The 14,071-nt window shown below is 60.0% G+C and overlaps 4 protein-coding genes across 4 annotated transcripts; all 4 read right to left on the reverse strand.

Moving 5' to 3' along the window:
• Window positions 1-203: 203 nt before the first annotated feature.
• Window positions 204-1,872, reverse strand: THITE_136465 (uncharacterized protein; the record flags this gene model as incomplete). The annotated part of the gene is made up of 2 exons (XM_003654286.1): window positions 204-1,667; window positions 1,852-1,872. 2 exons carry the CDS (start codon window positions 1,870-1,872, stop codon window positions 204-206), a joined length of 1,485 nt encoding a protein of 494 aa, XP_003654334.1.
• A 4,101-nt stretch (window positions 1,873-5,973) lies between these two features.
• Window positions 5,974-8,882, reverse strand: THITE_2155143 (uncharacterized protein). Its single transcript, XM_003654287.1, has 4 exons — window positions 8,643-8,882; window positions 8,062-8,450; window positions 7,344-7,990; window positions 5,974-7,127 (listed from the first exon to the last, which is right to left on the reverse strand). The coding sequence occupies exons 2-4, from the start codon at window positions 8,426-8,428 to the stop codon at window positions 6,300-6,302; spliced, it is 1,842 nt and encodes a 613-aa protein (XP_003654335.1). The 5' UTR covers window positions 8,429-8,450; window positions 8,643-8,882; the 3' UTR covers window positions 5,974-6,299.
• A 654-nt stretch (window positions 8,883-9,536) lies between these two features.
• THITE_2117274 (uncharacterized protein) lies at window positions 9,537-11,721 on the reverse strand. Its single transcript, XM_003654288.1, has one exon. It carries the CDS (start codon window positions 11,497-11,499, stop codon window positions 9,691-9,693), a length of 1,809 nt encoding a protein of 602 aa, XP_003654336.1. The 5' UTR covers window positions 11,500-11,721; the 3' UTR covers window positions 9,537-9,690.
• Window positions 11,722-11,931: 210 nt separating this feature from the next.
• Window positions 11,932-12,783, reverse strand: THITE_117694 (uncharacterized protein; the record flags this gene model as incomplete). The annotated part of the gene is made up of 4 exons (XM_003654289.1): window positions 11,932-12,085; window positions 12,128-12,244; window positions 12,339-12,418; window positions 12,619-12,783. 4 exons carry the CDS (start codon window positions 12,781-12,783, stop codon window positions 11,932-11,934), a joined length of 516 nt encoding a protein of 171 aa, XP_003654337.1.
• Window positions 12,784-14,071: the final 1,288 nt, after the last annotated feature.

Genomic DNA, 14,071 nt, shown 5'->3' on the forward strand with positions numbered 1-14,071 from the left:
AAAGGTATGTTTAGAATGATGATGCCGAGCTTGCGCTCGCTTCGCGAGATCAGGCGCCAGAGGGGGTTTGCCTCAGTCAAGTGCGATTAACACCCGGCCAAGTTGACGTTACCAGGCAGAGTCCTGCCGGATCCTCTTCCCCGTTCGGGGAGAGACTCCCCGTATCCAGAAATCCAGTGCGTTGGACCGCGCTGAGCTGACGGTCACGACCCCATCATGACCCCGATCTCCAGCAGTAGCCTGACGAACTTAGCGTGCAGCTCGATGAAGAAATCCGGCTGGCCAACCAGCTCAGCTAGGCCGCGCTGCTTCAGTGCGATGCCAGACCCTCCAAAGCCGCCGCCCATCCGGCGCGACAGGCCGCCGCCGCTGACGCCGCCCATCAGGAAGCTGCTGTTGCTGGCTCCAGACACGGGCGGGGCAGCTGGTTCGGACTGGAAGCTTCCGTAGCCCGGGTCGGGCAGGACTGGGCTGCTTGCCGTCGTCCCACATGACTCGGCCTGGGCGCGCTCGGCTTCGGCCTCTGCCAGCCCTTGGATCCAAGCAGCCATGTCGCGGAAGGCGGAGGACAGGAAGGTGAAAGGCTTCACGGCGACGGGCTCCGGATGGGTGCTGAGGGCTAGGAAGGCGTAGACGCGCTTGTGGCCGCGCGCATGCACGTCGGGAACACGGAAGATGTAGGCGGTGGTGTAGCCGACCTTCTTGTCTCCGAAGAATATGGAGCCGCCGGAGGCGGCAGCGCCGACGCTGTGTGTTGTGACGTAGGCCGGGCTGTTGGGCGAACCGCTCGGGGTCGGCATGGCGGCTCCAGCCGACGGCGCGGTCGTCGCTGGCGCGCGTGGGAGGGTTTCCAACGACAATGTGCGCAGACACGAGGCGCGAACGAGAGAGAAGGACGAGGGGGCAAGAGGCTCGTGAGTCGATGTGTAGTCGAGGTAGTGGGTGTGCGCGATAGGGTTGACGCTCCCAGAGCTGCAAGTAGAGCGCGATGTTACTGAGAGCGCCGTCCCGGTACGACGGTGAGGTAGGCGTGGCCGACTGCTGGCTTCATCCTCAGAGGGAGAAGACGAGGAAGATTGCGATCTTGGTGGCGAGGTGTTGGTGTCAACCCCAGTAAAGACACGCGCACATGGCGCTCGGGTTCTCAGAGTAGGGCCGCGGTCAAGCCGCGAATCGATGCCGGCATCACTGCTGCCCTCCTGTCGCTTCGGCAGAGTCAAGGCGCAGTTCTCGCACGGGCCAGCGCGCCTAGTCACGTAGTCATCGTAGGTCCTACGGAAGCCCGAGTCCTGGCGCGGTTTCAGCTGCGCCGCACCGGGGCCGTGGGGCAGGCGCGGACTCTGCGGAGGCGTCTCGATAGCGGACCCGGAGGCCGCAGCTGGGGCGGCCTGGGCAGCGCGGCGGAGGGATGCGCGGTGTGCTTGGACTTCTTGTTCGGTTGCGGGAACTGACGAACTCCGTTGGGGTGCAGTGAAGCTGAGGCGCCGGAGGGCTTCTGTGATATTGGCTGTGTAGGCCGACTCGCCGGATGCGGGAGCACGAGAACGGGGGTTGTCGAAGCCAGGATCTCGCGAGTCTTCGTCGCAACATGGGCAGGGAACGGGCAGGCCCTCGGTGACCATCAAGGGCGTAGGCCCGTGAAGGTCACAGTAATGGGCGAGACAGAGCTGAAGGTTAGAGATTAGCGTCATGACCGTGGCGTGGTCTCATCCCGTGTAACTCGACAGAAGTCGGCAGGGACCGGCAGGCTCTTGGGGTAGTTGTTGGGGTGGCGCAAAGAGATAAAGGCGAGTCCATTGCGCGGTACCCAAAACCCAATGACAGCGCGTTGGGACGGGGCAAAAGGCTCGCCGGGGGGTCCGGGGGGGTCATGGCATGGGGGGAGGAGGAGGGAGGGGGGTGTGTTGTGGGCGATGGGGATGGGGATGGGGGGCCTCGACCAGCCCAATCCATTGCACCGGGACAGCTGCACGTGAAAGTTGTCCGAGCCCAGATCACCGGGCCGTTGGGCGAAGCCAGACTCAGCTACGCCAACGTGGGGGTACACAACAGGCAACCTTGGCAAGATATCCAAGGCACCTGCTCGCCGTGCAGCAGCGCAGAGCGCGCAAGACGAAGCGGTGAGCGAAAGGTTGGGGTTACATCGGGCAAGGGCGACAGGGGCAGCCGGATGGTCTGCTGACTGAGCCCTCTTCGCTGTCGCAAGTTTGGGGGTCTGGGAATCTGGGAAGGGTGGAGGCGGGATGGGAAGCGGCTTTGTTGGTTGCGAAGGGATGAGGGGACGAGGGGGCGATGCCAGACTCACAATCGACGTCATGACCCGGGGTTTATCTTATCGACTCCTCATTGTCTCGCTGGGCCGTTTCTACCGGGGTGACTGCCTGACAATTGTGCTGCAAGACAAATAGCTGCCGTAGGAACGCTGTCGCAAACAGATGGTCGCAGGTAACTAGGTAGATATCGCAGAGCGGCGGCGTGCTGACGGACCGCCGGGAGAGAGACGGGAGAGGGTGGTAGTAGCCTTGGGGTGAAGCACGGGCCCGAAACAGGTGCGAGTCGGGTGCCGAGGGGATCGCGCGCACGACGTCCTTTCGCAAAGTTCCGAGACAAGCGCAATTAGAGGGCAAACCAACAGTCGCTGCGTGCTCTCTTCCGTTCACCGGCGTGCCTTCGTAGCGTCGGCCAAGTTGGGGGCAAAAAAAAGAAGAGGCGCGAGTCACGCGCTGCCAGGTTTCTGCAGGAGATTGTGTCCGGGATAGGTTCCAAGGTGCCTCTGCTGACGTGAGGCCTTAGTCAATGGCGTCCGAGAAGCGCGCACGTTCCGAGGGCAGCTCTCAGGACCGGTGAGCGGAATGCGAATTCCGGAGAGGAGGCTTCGTCAACTTCGGAGCGCCTTGTCGCGAGCCATGGCAGCGCTTGCCACTTCCGGACCAACCAACAGGACAAAAAAAAAGAAAACGCCCCGCGCTCTGCGCCCAGCGAAGAAGAGGCAGACAGTTAGAAAGGGAGTTGGGAATGAGAACGTATCACAGCAGGGCAGCTCACGTCTGATTACTCGTGTCGGTAACCATGAGACCGTGATAAGCTAACTTGGGCTCTGCCGTGGCTTACACGACGGAGTCCGGATGGAGGTGGCATCTCAGCCGGATTTGGCGCAGGGCTGATCGGGTCCTTTTTAAGAATGCTTCCAGAAGGCCCGGCCGCAGAAGCTGGAAACACCGGCCGCGGTGGGCTCCACCTAAGCGCTAGCCATGCCCTACTGTACGGATACTGTAGCGTTGTAGTGTAGCATCCATCTGCAAGTTGCTTTGCCTAATCTGGCCACGCCGGTCCATTCCGACCGTTGTGCTCGGGCTTATATCGCAACGTGCAGCCTTTTCGGGTCTGGAACGGAGCTTGCCAGTTTCGAACTTCCCATTCTGCGACTGGAACCAACAATCCTGAAGGACTGGCCGGACCGAGGATGTGAAATCGGGCCATTTCCGGACGTCTCGGTGCCGCACCCTGTCAGGACGTGGCCGAGCGTGCTCACCGGTGTATGTACACTCGTGCACATGCACAACAGTGCCCATCCCCGGCCGCCGAGGCCATCGGATTGTCCAGTGCGACCTCCACATTCTGCGCGGCTCGTGAGGCGCCAGAGGTGATTGCGGTTTGTACTGCAGCGAGGCAGCAACTCGCTTGGCTGTCCTGCACCCCGCACCGTCCATCTTCTGCACGTCACCCTGTCCCTGGTGCAAACCAGGAAGGGCCGACACCATCTTCTGTTTGTGTGACAGATCGGAATTCGATCCCCGGATCCGGCGCAATTCTGCCATGGATGGATTTTCCGTCACAGAGCTCGCGTTTGCCTGAGATCATCACCTACTCGGTGCTGTGGCACACTAACTAGCGTACGGAGGACACTCCGGACCTTGCCTCTCCAGGCTCGCCTTAGCGTGAGTTCATGTCACGAACCTTGGTGCAGGAAAGTTGACGGGGATGAGTCCCACTCACCACACCAGGTCTCCACGTGGGAGCGCCTGCGGGCCCACCACCTAGCAGGGCTCCGCAACACCTGGAGACACCCCTTGGCGTGCCGCCCTTACACATGCACTGGACTCGTCTCACTCCTGCGATCACCAGGATACCTAACTGACACAAGTCCACGTAGAAGAAAAATTAAGCTACCGTAGCGTCCAAACCCCAAATCCGGCAATCAGCGTCCCGACTTTGAAGCCGTCGATAATCACCGCGCTATTTCTGCCAGTCCCGCTCGCGCAGATCCGACCGCTCGGCGCAGCTTACCCCATGTTCCCGACTCTCAGATTGATCCTCGAAATTGCCTCGTCCACCCGGCCCACTCACTCCGTATGGATTACCTCCGTCTCGACCGGCCTCTCCGACGGTGGATGCCGGCCAGGTTGGCGCTAGTGAGTTACCAGGTTGTTCGGTCTGATTGACTCGGGACCAAGCAGGGCATTCAATTGGCAAACAACGGCAGCACACACACGGCACTTTGCTTTGCACTCAGTGTCCATTGACACTGCTTCCGGCTGTGCTAACTTCAAGTTGGGCGTCTCAAGCGTCGTACATACATAGCTGACCTTCATATACGGATACAAACTAACCAAACAATGATGGGAGAAGGCTAACTACCATCTGTCGTTGCGTCCAACTTCTTGCGCTGCGCAATAAAAGCGGCGGGATCTCCCAATGGCAGAGAGCGAATTTTTGCCGTAGCGGCCCGAGAGCCGACCTCCCCCACTTACCTGCCGCACGCCCAACCGTTCACATTCGCCTCGTCTCTTGGCTGTTGCGCCCTCGCCTTTGCCGAACTCGTTCCGCACTTAGTGTACATGCAGAGGCTTGTTTTCGACGCGTGGCCAAACCAGACCAGACCAGACTTCACTACGGAATACCACAGTAGACCCCACTCAGTCATCTACACTAGAAAGCGCTTGCCTCCATCTTCCGACCTCCCCGGTTTCTGCCTAGTATACACTAGTTCGTCCCAAGCGTGGACGCTCCCGGTTCCCTTCTGCTTGCGAGTCTCATCCCTGGGCACGTCCCCCGGCATGCGTGTTTGTAACTCAGGCAACCAGAGCTCTGTGTCAGACAGGGCGAGACAGCGACAGCGGGTACTTGTCGATACGACCACGCGACTATCCGGTCCGATGCCGCCTTCCAAGGTTTCGGGTTTGAGGTCCCGTCTTTGTGTAACAGGGCTCAGCCGGCCGGTCGTCTGCCCACCATGGGAATGCCGCGAGCCACTGCGCGAGAAGGACCCAGATCCCGCTCGCCTCGACAGGATCACTGTGTTCCGTGCAGCGATCATCGCTCAGCAATCAACGACCTGTCAATGTGTTAGGATGTTCGGAGACCGTGGAGTCGCGGCTCGCCAGCTCCGGAAAAAGCCACGCCCAAGCTTAGGAACAGGCTCCGCAACGGATTGGGAATGGTGACTCGGACATCCCAGCGCCAGGGCATCTTGCTGAAAGAATCCACCACAAGAACAAAAATAACAATACAGACTGATGGCACACCCGTCGCCAGGCAGTAGACAGTAGATGGTAGACAGTATTCCGTACACACATCACAACCAGGAAGCGGCCCCTCCGAGCCGAGGCAGACAGAACAAAAGGCGAAACCCACAACAATAGCCCTCTTATCTGCCACAGATTCGCTCCCTGACGTGCCGTACCCGATCCTGAACTAGACGCCCTCGCGCATGCTCACAGGAAGGTTGACCTGACCGGGTATCTCAGAACAATGCCCTCCTCCACTTACAGGTCAACCAGCGCAACCCCCTAAATGTTGTTCCTCCTGTGGCCCCTTGACCTCCAAGTCGAAGTGACCGGCCAAGAGAAATGTCTGCCCAGGAAATGAAAATGTAGTCACCCCAGTCCTCCAGGCATACGTGCTCCCCAAGCCGGGTTGTCTGGAAGATCGAGCACATATACCAACCGACAAAGCCCCATGACGCAGCAACATAAAAACACCGGCCGAACTCGGCCGCGACCAGAACTAGGATTAAGAGAGAGAAAAATTCATCTATGCCCATCTATGCACCCCAAGGACCGCCCCGCGACCGCTTGAAGCCATATCCAGTTCCGCTATAGCCTCTGATAATGAATATGCCACGCTCCCAGTTACCCTCTCTATACCCTGATGCGCCAGCCACATGGCGAGAGAGAAAAAAGAAACAAAAAGGGAAAATAACGGTCAAACGAAAATCGACTCGAAAGGCACAAGGCAGAGATTATAACCCGTTCTCACCGTCATCAGCGCGATTGATGGCGCCGGCGTGTTGACGCGGGTCACTCAACAGGGGTTTCCACCTCGAGGCGCTTAGCCGCCGGCTCGCCCTCGTGCCCATCACCACCCCCATCACCACCATCATCGCCGCCTCCGCCGCTGGCGCCCTCGGTGCCGTACCGATCCAGCCACAGCTTCCTCAAGACCTGGTAGATGAACTGGTACTGCGCCTCGGCCTGGACCATGGAGCGGCGCTGCTCGCGCAGCTGGTCGACCGTGTCGAACACCGGGTCCGGATACGCGCCGCCCGGGCGCTGGCGCAGCAGGGTCTGGCTCGAGGAGGCCGCGTGCGCTTTTGGAGGCAGCGGATTGCCACTTCCGTTGCCGTTGCCATTGCCATTGCCATTGCCATTGCCAGACCCCGCGCCCGCAGCGGAAGCAGAAGCCGAAGCACAAGTCGAAACCGACATGAACGACGTCGCGACCGAGACAGGCGTGGCAGCGCCGGAGGGCGATCCGGCATCCCCGTCCGCGCCCTCTCCTCCTCCTCCTCCTCCTCCTGCTGCTGCACCGCCACCCCCCTCCTCCTCCACCTCCCGATTCTCCGGATCCTCCTCCCCCGCAGCCCGCTTTTCCTCATCCTCCCCCTCGTCCAGGCGCTCGAACCGGCCGGCCTCGAGCTCGCGCACCAGATGCTCCAGCGCGACGAAGGTGCCGCTGCGGCCGACGCCGGCGCTGCAGTGCACGACGCGCGGGTTGCGCGGGGACGCGTTCTTGGCGCGCGACAGGCGCATCAGCGCGAAGAAGCTGTCGAGGTCGGCGAGCGAGGGCACGCCGAAGTCGGGCCACTTCTTGTACAGGAAGTGCCAGATCGTGCGCTCCTCCGGCTCCTGGTCGGGTGCGGGGGCTGATGGTGCGGCCGGAGCTGCGTTGCTTGGGGGTGCTGATGGAGGTGCGGTGGAGGTTCCTGCTGGTGTTGCTGTTGCTGTTGTCGTTATTGTTGGGGCGGTGATGGCTGTGGTGCTGGAGGTTGGCACGGTCTCGGTTGCGGTCTCGTTAGCAGGAGGCGGGTCGAATGACGGGGATTCCAAGTCCTCCATCTTGACGTCCGAGTCGGCGTCTTGCTCGGCGGCGCCGGTCGGCTCGGGGGTGTCGGCCGGTTCGCTGGCCGGCTCGATCTTTGTCCCCGGCTTCGGGCGCGGGTGCACGCGGATGACCAGCTTCCGCAGCTCGATCGCGTCGCCGGCCGGCGTCTCCTCCATGCCCTCGCACCGCACCGTGGCCCGGAAGCCGTCGCCAAACTCATCGCGCTGGTTGACCTCAAGCGGCGGATCGTCCTTGCTGCGGGGGAAATAGGGGTAGCACTTCTCGAGCATCCCTTCGTGCGTCTCGGTCAGCATGATGATCACAGCGGGGCTCTCGAGCTGCTCCACCACCATCCGCCAGACGTGGTCCGTCGACACCTGCTTCGGCCCCTGCATGACGATGTATCGGTCCGGCTCTTGCGGGACGCCGCCGACGGGCGACGGCGTCAACATGATTGGTGAGGCATTGATGTAGTCGACGTGGCCCTCGGGAACCTGCAGCTTGATCCGGTTGTTGTGCCACGGCTGCACGTTCATGTAGCGGTCGAGGACCTTGAGATGCGGGCCCGTCACGCGCGCCCAGCGGAAGTCGGGCGACGGGTTGGTCACCGACAGCATGAGGCGGTTGCGCTCGCGCCACACCAGTTCGGAGAACTTGTGACTGATTTCTGCGGTTTGTTAGCCTATAAGACCACGGGAAACGGGGAGATAGACGGCGAAAAGAGAACTAAGTACGTACCGTGCGGACTTTGCTCTAAGAAAGCCGGCATCTTGCGGCGTCCCGACACGTGTTGCGACTCATCGCCAGCCTGGCCCGTCTTCAGCGATAAGGGGGACACCGGCCGACCATCGGCGCCGTCGCCGCCAACCACGGGCCCCGCGGCGGGCGAGTGCGGAAGCGAGGCCGGCGGTGAATCGCGGGCGCGCTTGCTCGACGAGCGGTGGAAGACTCGGAACGGACTGAGCTTCTGGAACGAGCGCATCGGCGGGGCGGCCTGCGGATCGCCTGACGACGGCGGCGTCGTCTTTGGGGGCAGATCGCTGGTGATCAGGGTTGGCGCGGCGACATCCTTCTTGCGCCGGTGAAACCGGGGGAGATGGGCCATGCCGGAGGCAGCAATCCGGTTGCTGTCGGAGAGTCAATGTGTGTCGCGCGCGTGAAGCACAGGAGCGTAGGATGCGCAGGGCAGGAAAGAAAGCGGCCTCCAAGGGCGCAGCCGGCTCAGGGGGTGCAGTTCGAGGATTTGTCGCGAAAATCGAGGATTGATTTTCGGCGCTAGTTCTGACGGCGGGACGACGGATAGGGGAGGTAGGCAATACACGAACTATGCGTCCCGCGACGCTGGAAGCAGCCGACGCGCAAAGAAGGGTCGAGGGTCGAGGGTTCGGGGGGCACGTGCGGGCTTGCAGACGCGCAGACGCACGGGAATGCGGGAATGCGAGTGCGGAATGTCGATCTCGGCGGTCAAATCGGGAAAACGCTGAGTGGAGGAATCGCGTGCGCTTTAATAGGGCGGAGTGAGTGGCCAAGGGTACATTTACAGTGCTGGGTCACTCGGTTGTGGTAGGCATCCGGGAGGCAGGCGTGAAAGAGGATAATGCAAGAGGAAGAAGACGATGACGTTGGTAGAATCCAGTCTACGGATTAGTTTGGAAAAGGAGGGCTTGCATACCCGCTAGGTGGCTTCCTCCGTACAGAATAGTGGTGTTCGTACTGAATACGCCGTCTCCTCACTAACCAGCCTGCTTGTTACTGTGGTACACAAGTGTCGCCTGCATCCGGCGCGACGGGCAGGCGGCTGATCCACCCAAGTGAGCTGTGCTGCTGCAGGGCTCCACTCACCACCCAGCCCACGGGTCCGGCCCGCTCTTGCTTTCTCCAGGGGCCTTTGCGCCCCACGCGAATCAAACAGGCCTCGGCCGGCCTGCCCCACGGCTGCACTGGTTCACAATGCAAGCGTGACAGCAGCATGTGACCTGGATCAAGTTTCGGGATCGCTCAGCAGGTCGGCCGCTTTGGAGGCAAGGGCATCAAGCCGATTTCGGTCCAATGATGCTTGAAGACAAGAGGCAAGGAATGCACTGCCTCATGTTACCGGGAGGGCGGCACCGCGACGTCATCAACTCTCGACTGTGGCAAACCGAGATGGGTGCTTCCATTCCACGAGTATCCAAGGAGTCAGGAGTCGTACACCAGACATAACCGAGCCGGAGTCCCCTACACAGTCCCTCCTCTTCACTGCTTATATGCTATATATACATGGAGAAGCGAAAAAAAAAGGACCCCAATTTGTACATTATACAGGTCAAAACACGTATGCGCCCTACCGCCCCATAGCCAAGAGAAAATCGTGATTCGCGTCGGCTGTCAAGCCGCAGAGTACACCGCTGAGACATAGCGCCCGCACTCGACCCTCTGCTCGACGTTCGCCACCCGGCCCTTGCCGCCCTCGCCCAGGCGCACCTTCGTCCGGGGCGTGATCTGGAACCGCTGCACCTCCCCCTTCCTACCCATCTCGGCGTCGGCCTGCCCGCCGTCCAGCGGGCCGATGTAGACGGGCGAGTTGACGTTGTTCCGCTTGCCCGTGCCCAGCTGGTAGTGCTCGTTGCCGCCCCACCAGAGCACGTCGGCGCCGAAGTTGGTGTCGGTGGCCGGCGTCTTGCTCGACGCGGTCAGGTGCGTCAAGTTGCCCAGCACGGCGCACGCGTGCGTGCTGCCGACGGCGAGGCGCGCCACCCGGATCGGGATGATGCGGTTCGCCGCATCGTCATACTCGTACAGGTTCGACAGCGCCTTGATCTTGGTCGGCGCGGCCGAGATGTGCGTCCACTTGCCCGTGCCGAGGCTGCCGTAGATGCCGGCACCGCACGCCCACGTGTCGGCCACGGTCCTGCCGAGCTCACTGGGGATCTGGCTCTGGGTCTTGGTGGCGTCGACCGTGAAGAAGCTGTTCAGCCCGCCGGCGGCGATGGAGGTGACCTTGGGCACGAGGTTTGTCCCTTTGTAAAGCTTGCCGACGGGGAGCAGCGAAGGGCGGTCCACGTAGGTAGCCTCCATATCTGGCTCGAAGCCCAGCTGGCCGGCGGCGTTGTCGCCAAAGGAGAACACGCGCCCCTCGCGGTCGAGAGCTAGCGAGTGGAAGTCGCCAGCGGCAATCTCTTTGATCTTGAATCCGCGCAGGCCTGTCACCTCGTGCGGCTGATCGTAGGGGCCAGCAGGTCGCGTCTGCCAAGTCAGGCCTGGCACGCCTAGCTGCCCCTTGGACGGGAAGTCCTGGGAGCTCGACGCGGCCGAGAACACGCGGCCACTTGAGGTCAGAAGCAGGCAGTGCTCCAGCCCGCTCTTGACGTCAACGACCTTCTCTCCCCATCCGAGATTCGCGGGCTTCAACGACCGATAGCTGATGGGCGATGTCTCGGAAGACCAGAAGGGAAACCAGGACTTGCTGGTCAGCTTCTCACCATAGGCCTGGTCCGACTTGGCGACGGGAATCGAGTAGACGTCACCGTTGGACGAGAGCGCAACTATGCGGTCCCGCGAGACAGCAATCTTCGTGATGTTCTTGCCTTTCAGGGTGGTAGTCGGAGCAACAGCATCCTTGTCGAAGGCGACGCCCCACTGCACGAGATCGCCGTTCTCGGTGACAGCGGCGCCAAAGTCGCGGTCCAGCTTCAGGTCGCGCAGAATCTGGCCGTCAAAATAGGGGATCCGGCGGGGAGTCTTGACAACTGCCTCGCTGGAGTCCGGGGCGGCCACCCTGCCGGCATTGGAGCCCCAGGCATAGACACCGGGATGCTCCCAGCTCCGCTTCACCTGCAGGTGCTGGGAGCTGACCAGATCGCGGTTCTCTTCCTTAGACGCGGCCTTTTTCCGCGGCTTCTCGAAGACCATCTCGGTCATTTCGGCGTTTGGCGGCTCCGGCTGCCGGTGCTGCTGCTGCTGCTGCTGCTCCTGTTGCTGCTGCTGCCCTGCCAGGAAGAAGCGCGGATAGGCCCACACAGCAATGGCAGTGGAAGCGGCGAAGACGCCCAGGAAGGCGAAGGTGCGGTTGCGAGAGCGCTCGGAGCGGGCCGACGCGCTGGAGTAGCGCACCCATTGTGTTTGTGCTGCGCGGAGCGACGACGGGCGCCGCAGGACAGCAGTTGCCGTCCGGGACAGCAGTGGTGAAGAAGCCATGCTCGGCAGCGGGAAAATCAAGCCTTAGTTAGGCATGGTCCATCAAAAAGGGCTGGCTCTTTTTTCTTCCCCCTTGGCGCTTTCTCACGGCACTATTCTGCTTCCCCCAATGGAGTGGTGGTAATAGTGAGGTCACTTGGGCTGGGAAGAGCAGGCTGGATCCTTCTTCACCTCAGCTTGCTCGCCGTTCGTTGGAGTTGACGCCCCGTCGCAAGAACGGGCCCCTTGGCGCCCGCTCACAGCCCCACCCGCTCCGCACTTTCCGAAGATGGTTTGGGTTTGTGCACTGCTTGGCATTCGGTCGACCCCGTCAAGCCACGTTTTATCAACCACCAAAGAACACTTGTAAGAGCCCTTGGTGCGCATCTTCCGTGTTCTGTCTTGTTGCGCACTGTGGTTGGGAAGCAGATACTCTCCGCCTTCAGTGGCCGATCATGCGCGGTCCGTCAATGGCTCGTGTTCCTCGAGCGGCGCGGATGAGGTAAGGACGGGACGGAGGGACTCCGGAGTGATTGTCATGCTAGCCGCATCCGTGAGCGTGCATTCGGCATGCACTATGCTAGAGTAGATGACGGCAGCCGGGAACCTCGGAGAGCGGCAGTTCAATTGGCGTCTTACAACTACCTACAGACGTCTTCTCTTGCCGCTTCTCCGTGATCCCTCGGTCCCCTGGTGTATGCCGCTTAGGTGCATGTTGGCTACAGCCAGCCCGACGTGGGTTGCCCTCGCATCCAGAGCCCCGGAACTGCCAGGGGTTGAAGACAAGTCGAATGCAACTGAAATCATGTATAGCGCGTGCTATAGTGTATTTCAGGGCGAAGTACTACACTACGACGAACCTGTAGACTCGTCTGAGGAACGAAACGAGCAGGCCGAGCAGGCCAATATCTCCCGGCCGTGTCGTCGCCCACGGTCTGTTCTGTTTAAATGGCCAGTAAGACCACTCAGCGTCAGATATGTCTATGCATGCTGGTGTTGTGGCCGCGACAGTCGCTTGAATCCATAGCCGAACTTGAAGTGCTGCGGGATGCTTTGACCTGCAGGCAGGCGTCTTGCCGCGGTGATGCACATGTGCTGGAACAGGTTCTACACCCGACGAGGTGTGCAAGTACCAGGTACGGTATCCACGGTGTCAGTCGCCGATGCGCGATGGCCGCGGCCCGGATCCCAGCCGGCGCCCACCAGTCTTGTTGTGGTTGTCAAACACCAGGTCAAAGTGGGTCCAAATGCCTGCACCACACACCCAATTGAACAACAGTAGCAACAGTGGGCAACCATCGCCATCGAGTTTGAAGCTGTAGATACTGCAAAAAACGGCCCAAATGGCTATTTTCTAGTGTTTTCAAGTGCTTATTGATGTTTTGATACTTCCTTTTTAGGCATCTCCTCTGTTGTATACGTCGGAGGCGCTATACGTACTGCGCAGGCGAGCAACGTCTACAACAACGCCCACCACAATATAGGCATGGAACCGCTTGAATCAGTGTATTGGGCACGAATTCGAAGCTCTTGATGCATTTAGCAATATCTTGATAATAATGTATTGTTTGGATACTTCCTTTTTTAGCGTTTCCTTCTTATATCGCGGGCATCACTGGTACCGTGGCATTGTAGCTGTATCGCTAGCATCGCAGGCATTATGACTGTATCGCAGGCATCGCGGGTATCGCGGGCATCGCAGGTATCGCAGACATCGTGGGCATCGCGGGCATCACTGGCACCGTGGCATTGTAGCTATATCGCTAGCACCGTGGGCACCGCGGGCATCGCTAGCATCGCGGCATTGTAGCTATATCGCTAGTACTATAGGCATTATAACTGTATTGTAGGTATCGCGGGTATTGTAGGCATCGTAGGTATCGTAGGCATCGTAGGCACCGTAGGCATCGCTAGCACCGTGGTATTATAGCTATATCGCTAGCACCGTGAGCACTGTAAGCATCGCTAGCACCGCGGCATTGTGGCTATATCGCTAGCACTGTAGCATTATAGCTATATTGTAGGCATCGTAGCATTATAGCTATATCGCTAGTACTATAGCATTGTAGCTATATCGCAGCCACCGTAGGCATCGTAGGCATTGCGGTATCGAAGCTGTGTTGTAGCCATCGTAGGTATTGTAGGCATCGTAGGTATCGCAGGTATCGTAGACATCGCAAGCATCGCAGGCATTGCGAGCACTGTGGGCATCGCTAGCACTGTAGGCATTATAACTATATCGCTAGCACTATAGCATTGTAGCTATATCGCTAGCACCATGGGCATTATAACTGTATCGTAGGCATCGTAGGCATCGTGGGCATCGTAGGCATTGTGGGCATCGTAGGCATCGCGAGCACTGTAGGCATCGCTAGTATTATAGGCATCGTAGGCATTGCAAGCATTACTAGCACTGTGGCATTGTGGCTATATTGTAGGCATCGCTGGCACTACGGTATTATAGCTATATCGTAGGCATCGCAGCATTGTAGCTATATCGCTAGCACTGTGGGCATTATAACTATATCGCTAGCACTGCGGTATTGTAGCTGTATCGCTAGCACCGCGGGCATTATAACTGTATTATAGGCAT

The sequence above is a fragment of the Thermothielavioides terrestris genome, chromosome 3, assembly GCF_000226115.1.
Source record: "Thermothielavioides terrestris NRRL 8126 chromosome 3, complete sequence".
Lineage (NCBI taxonomy): Eukaryota > Fungi > Ascomycota > Sordariomycetes > Sordariales > Chaetomiaceae > Thermothielavioides > Thermothielavioides terrestris.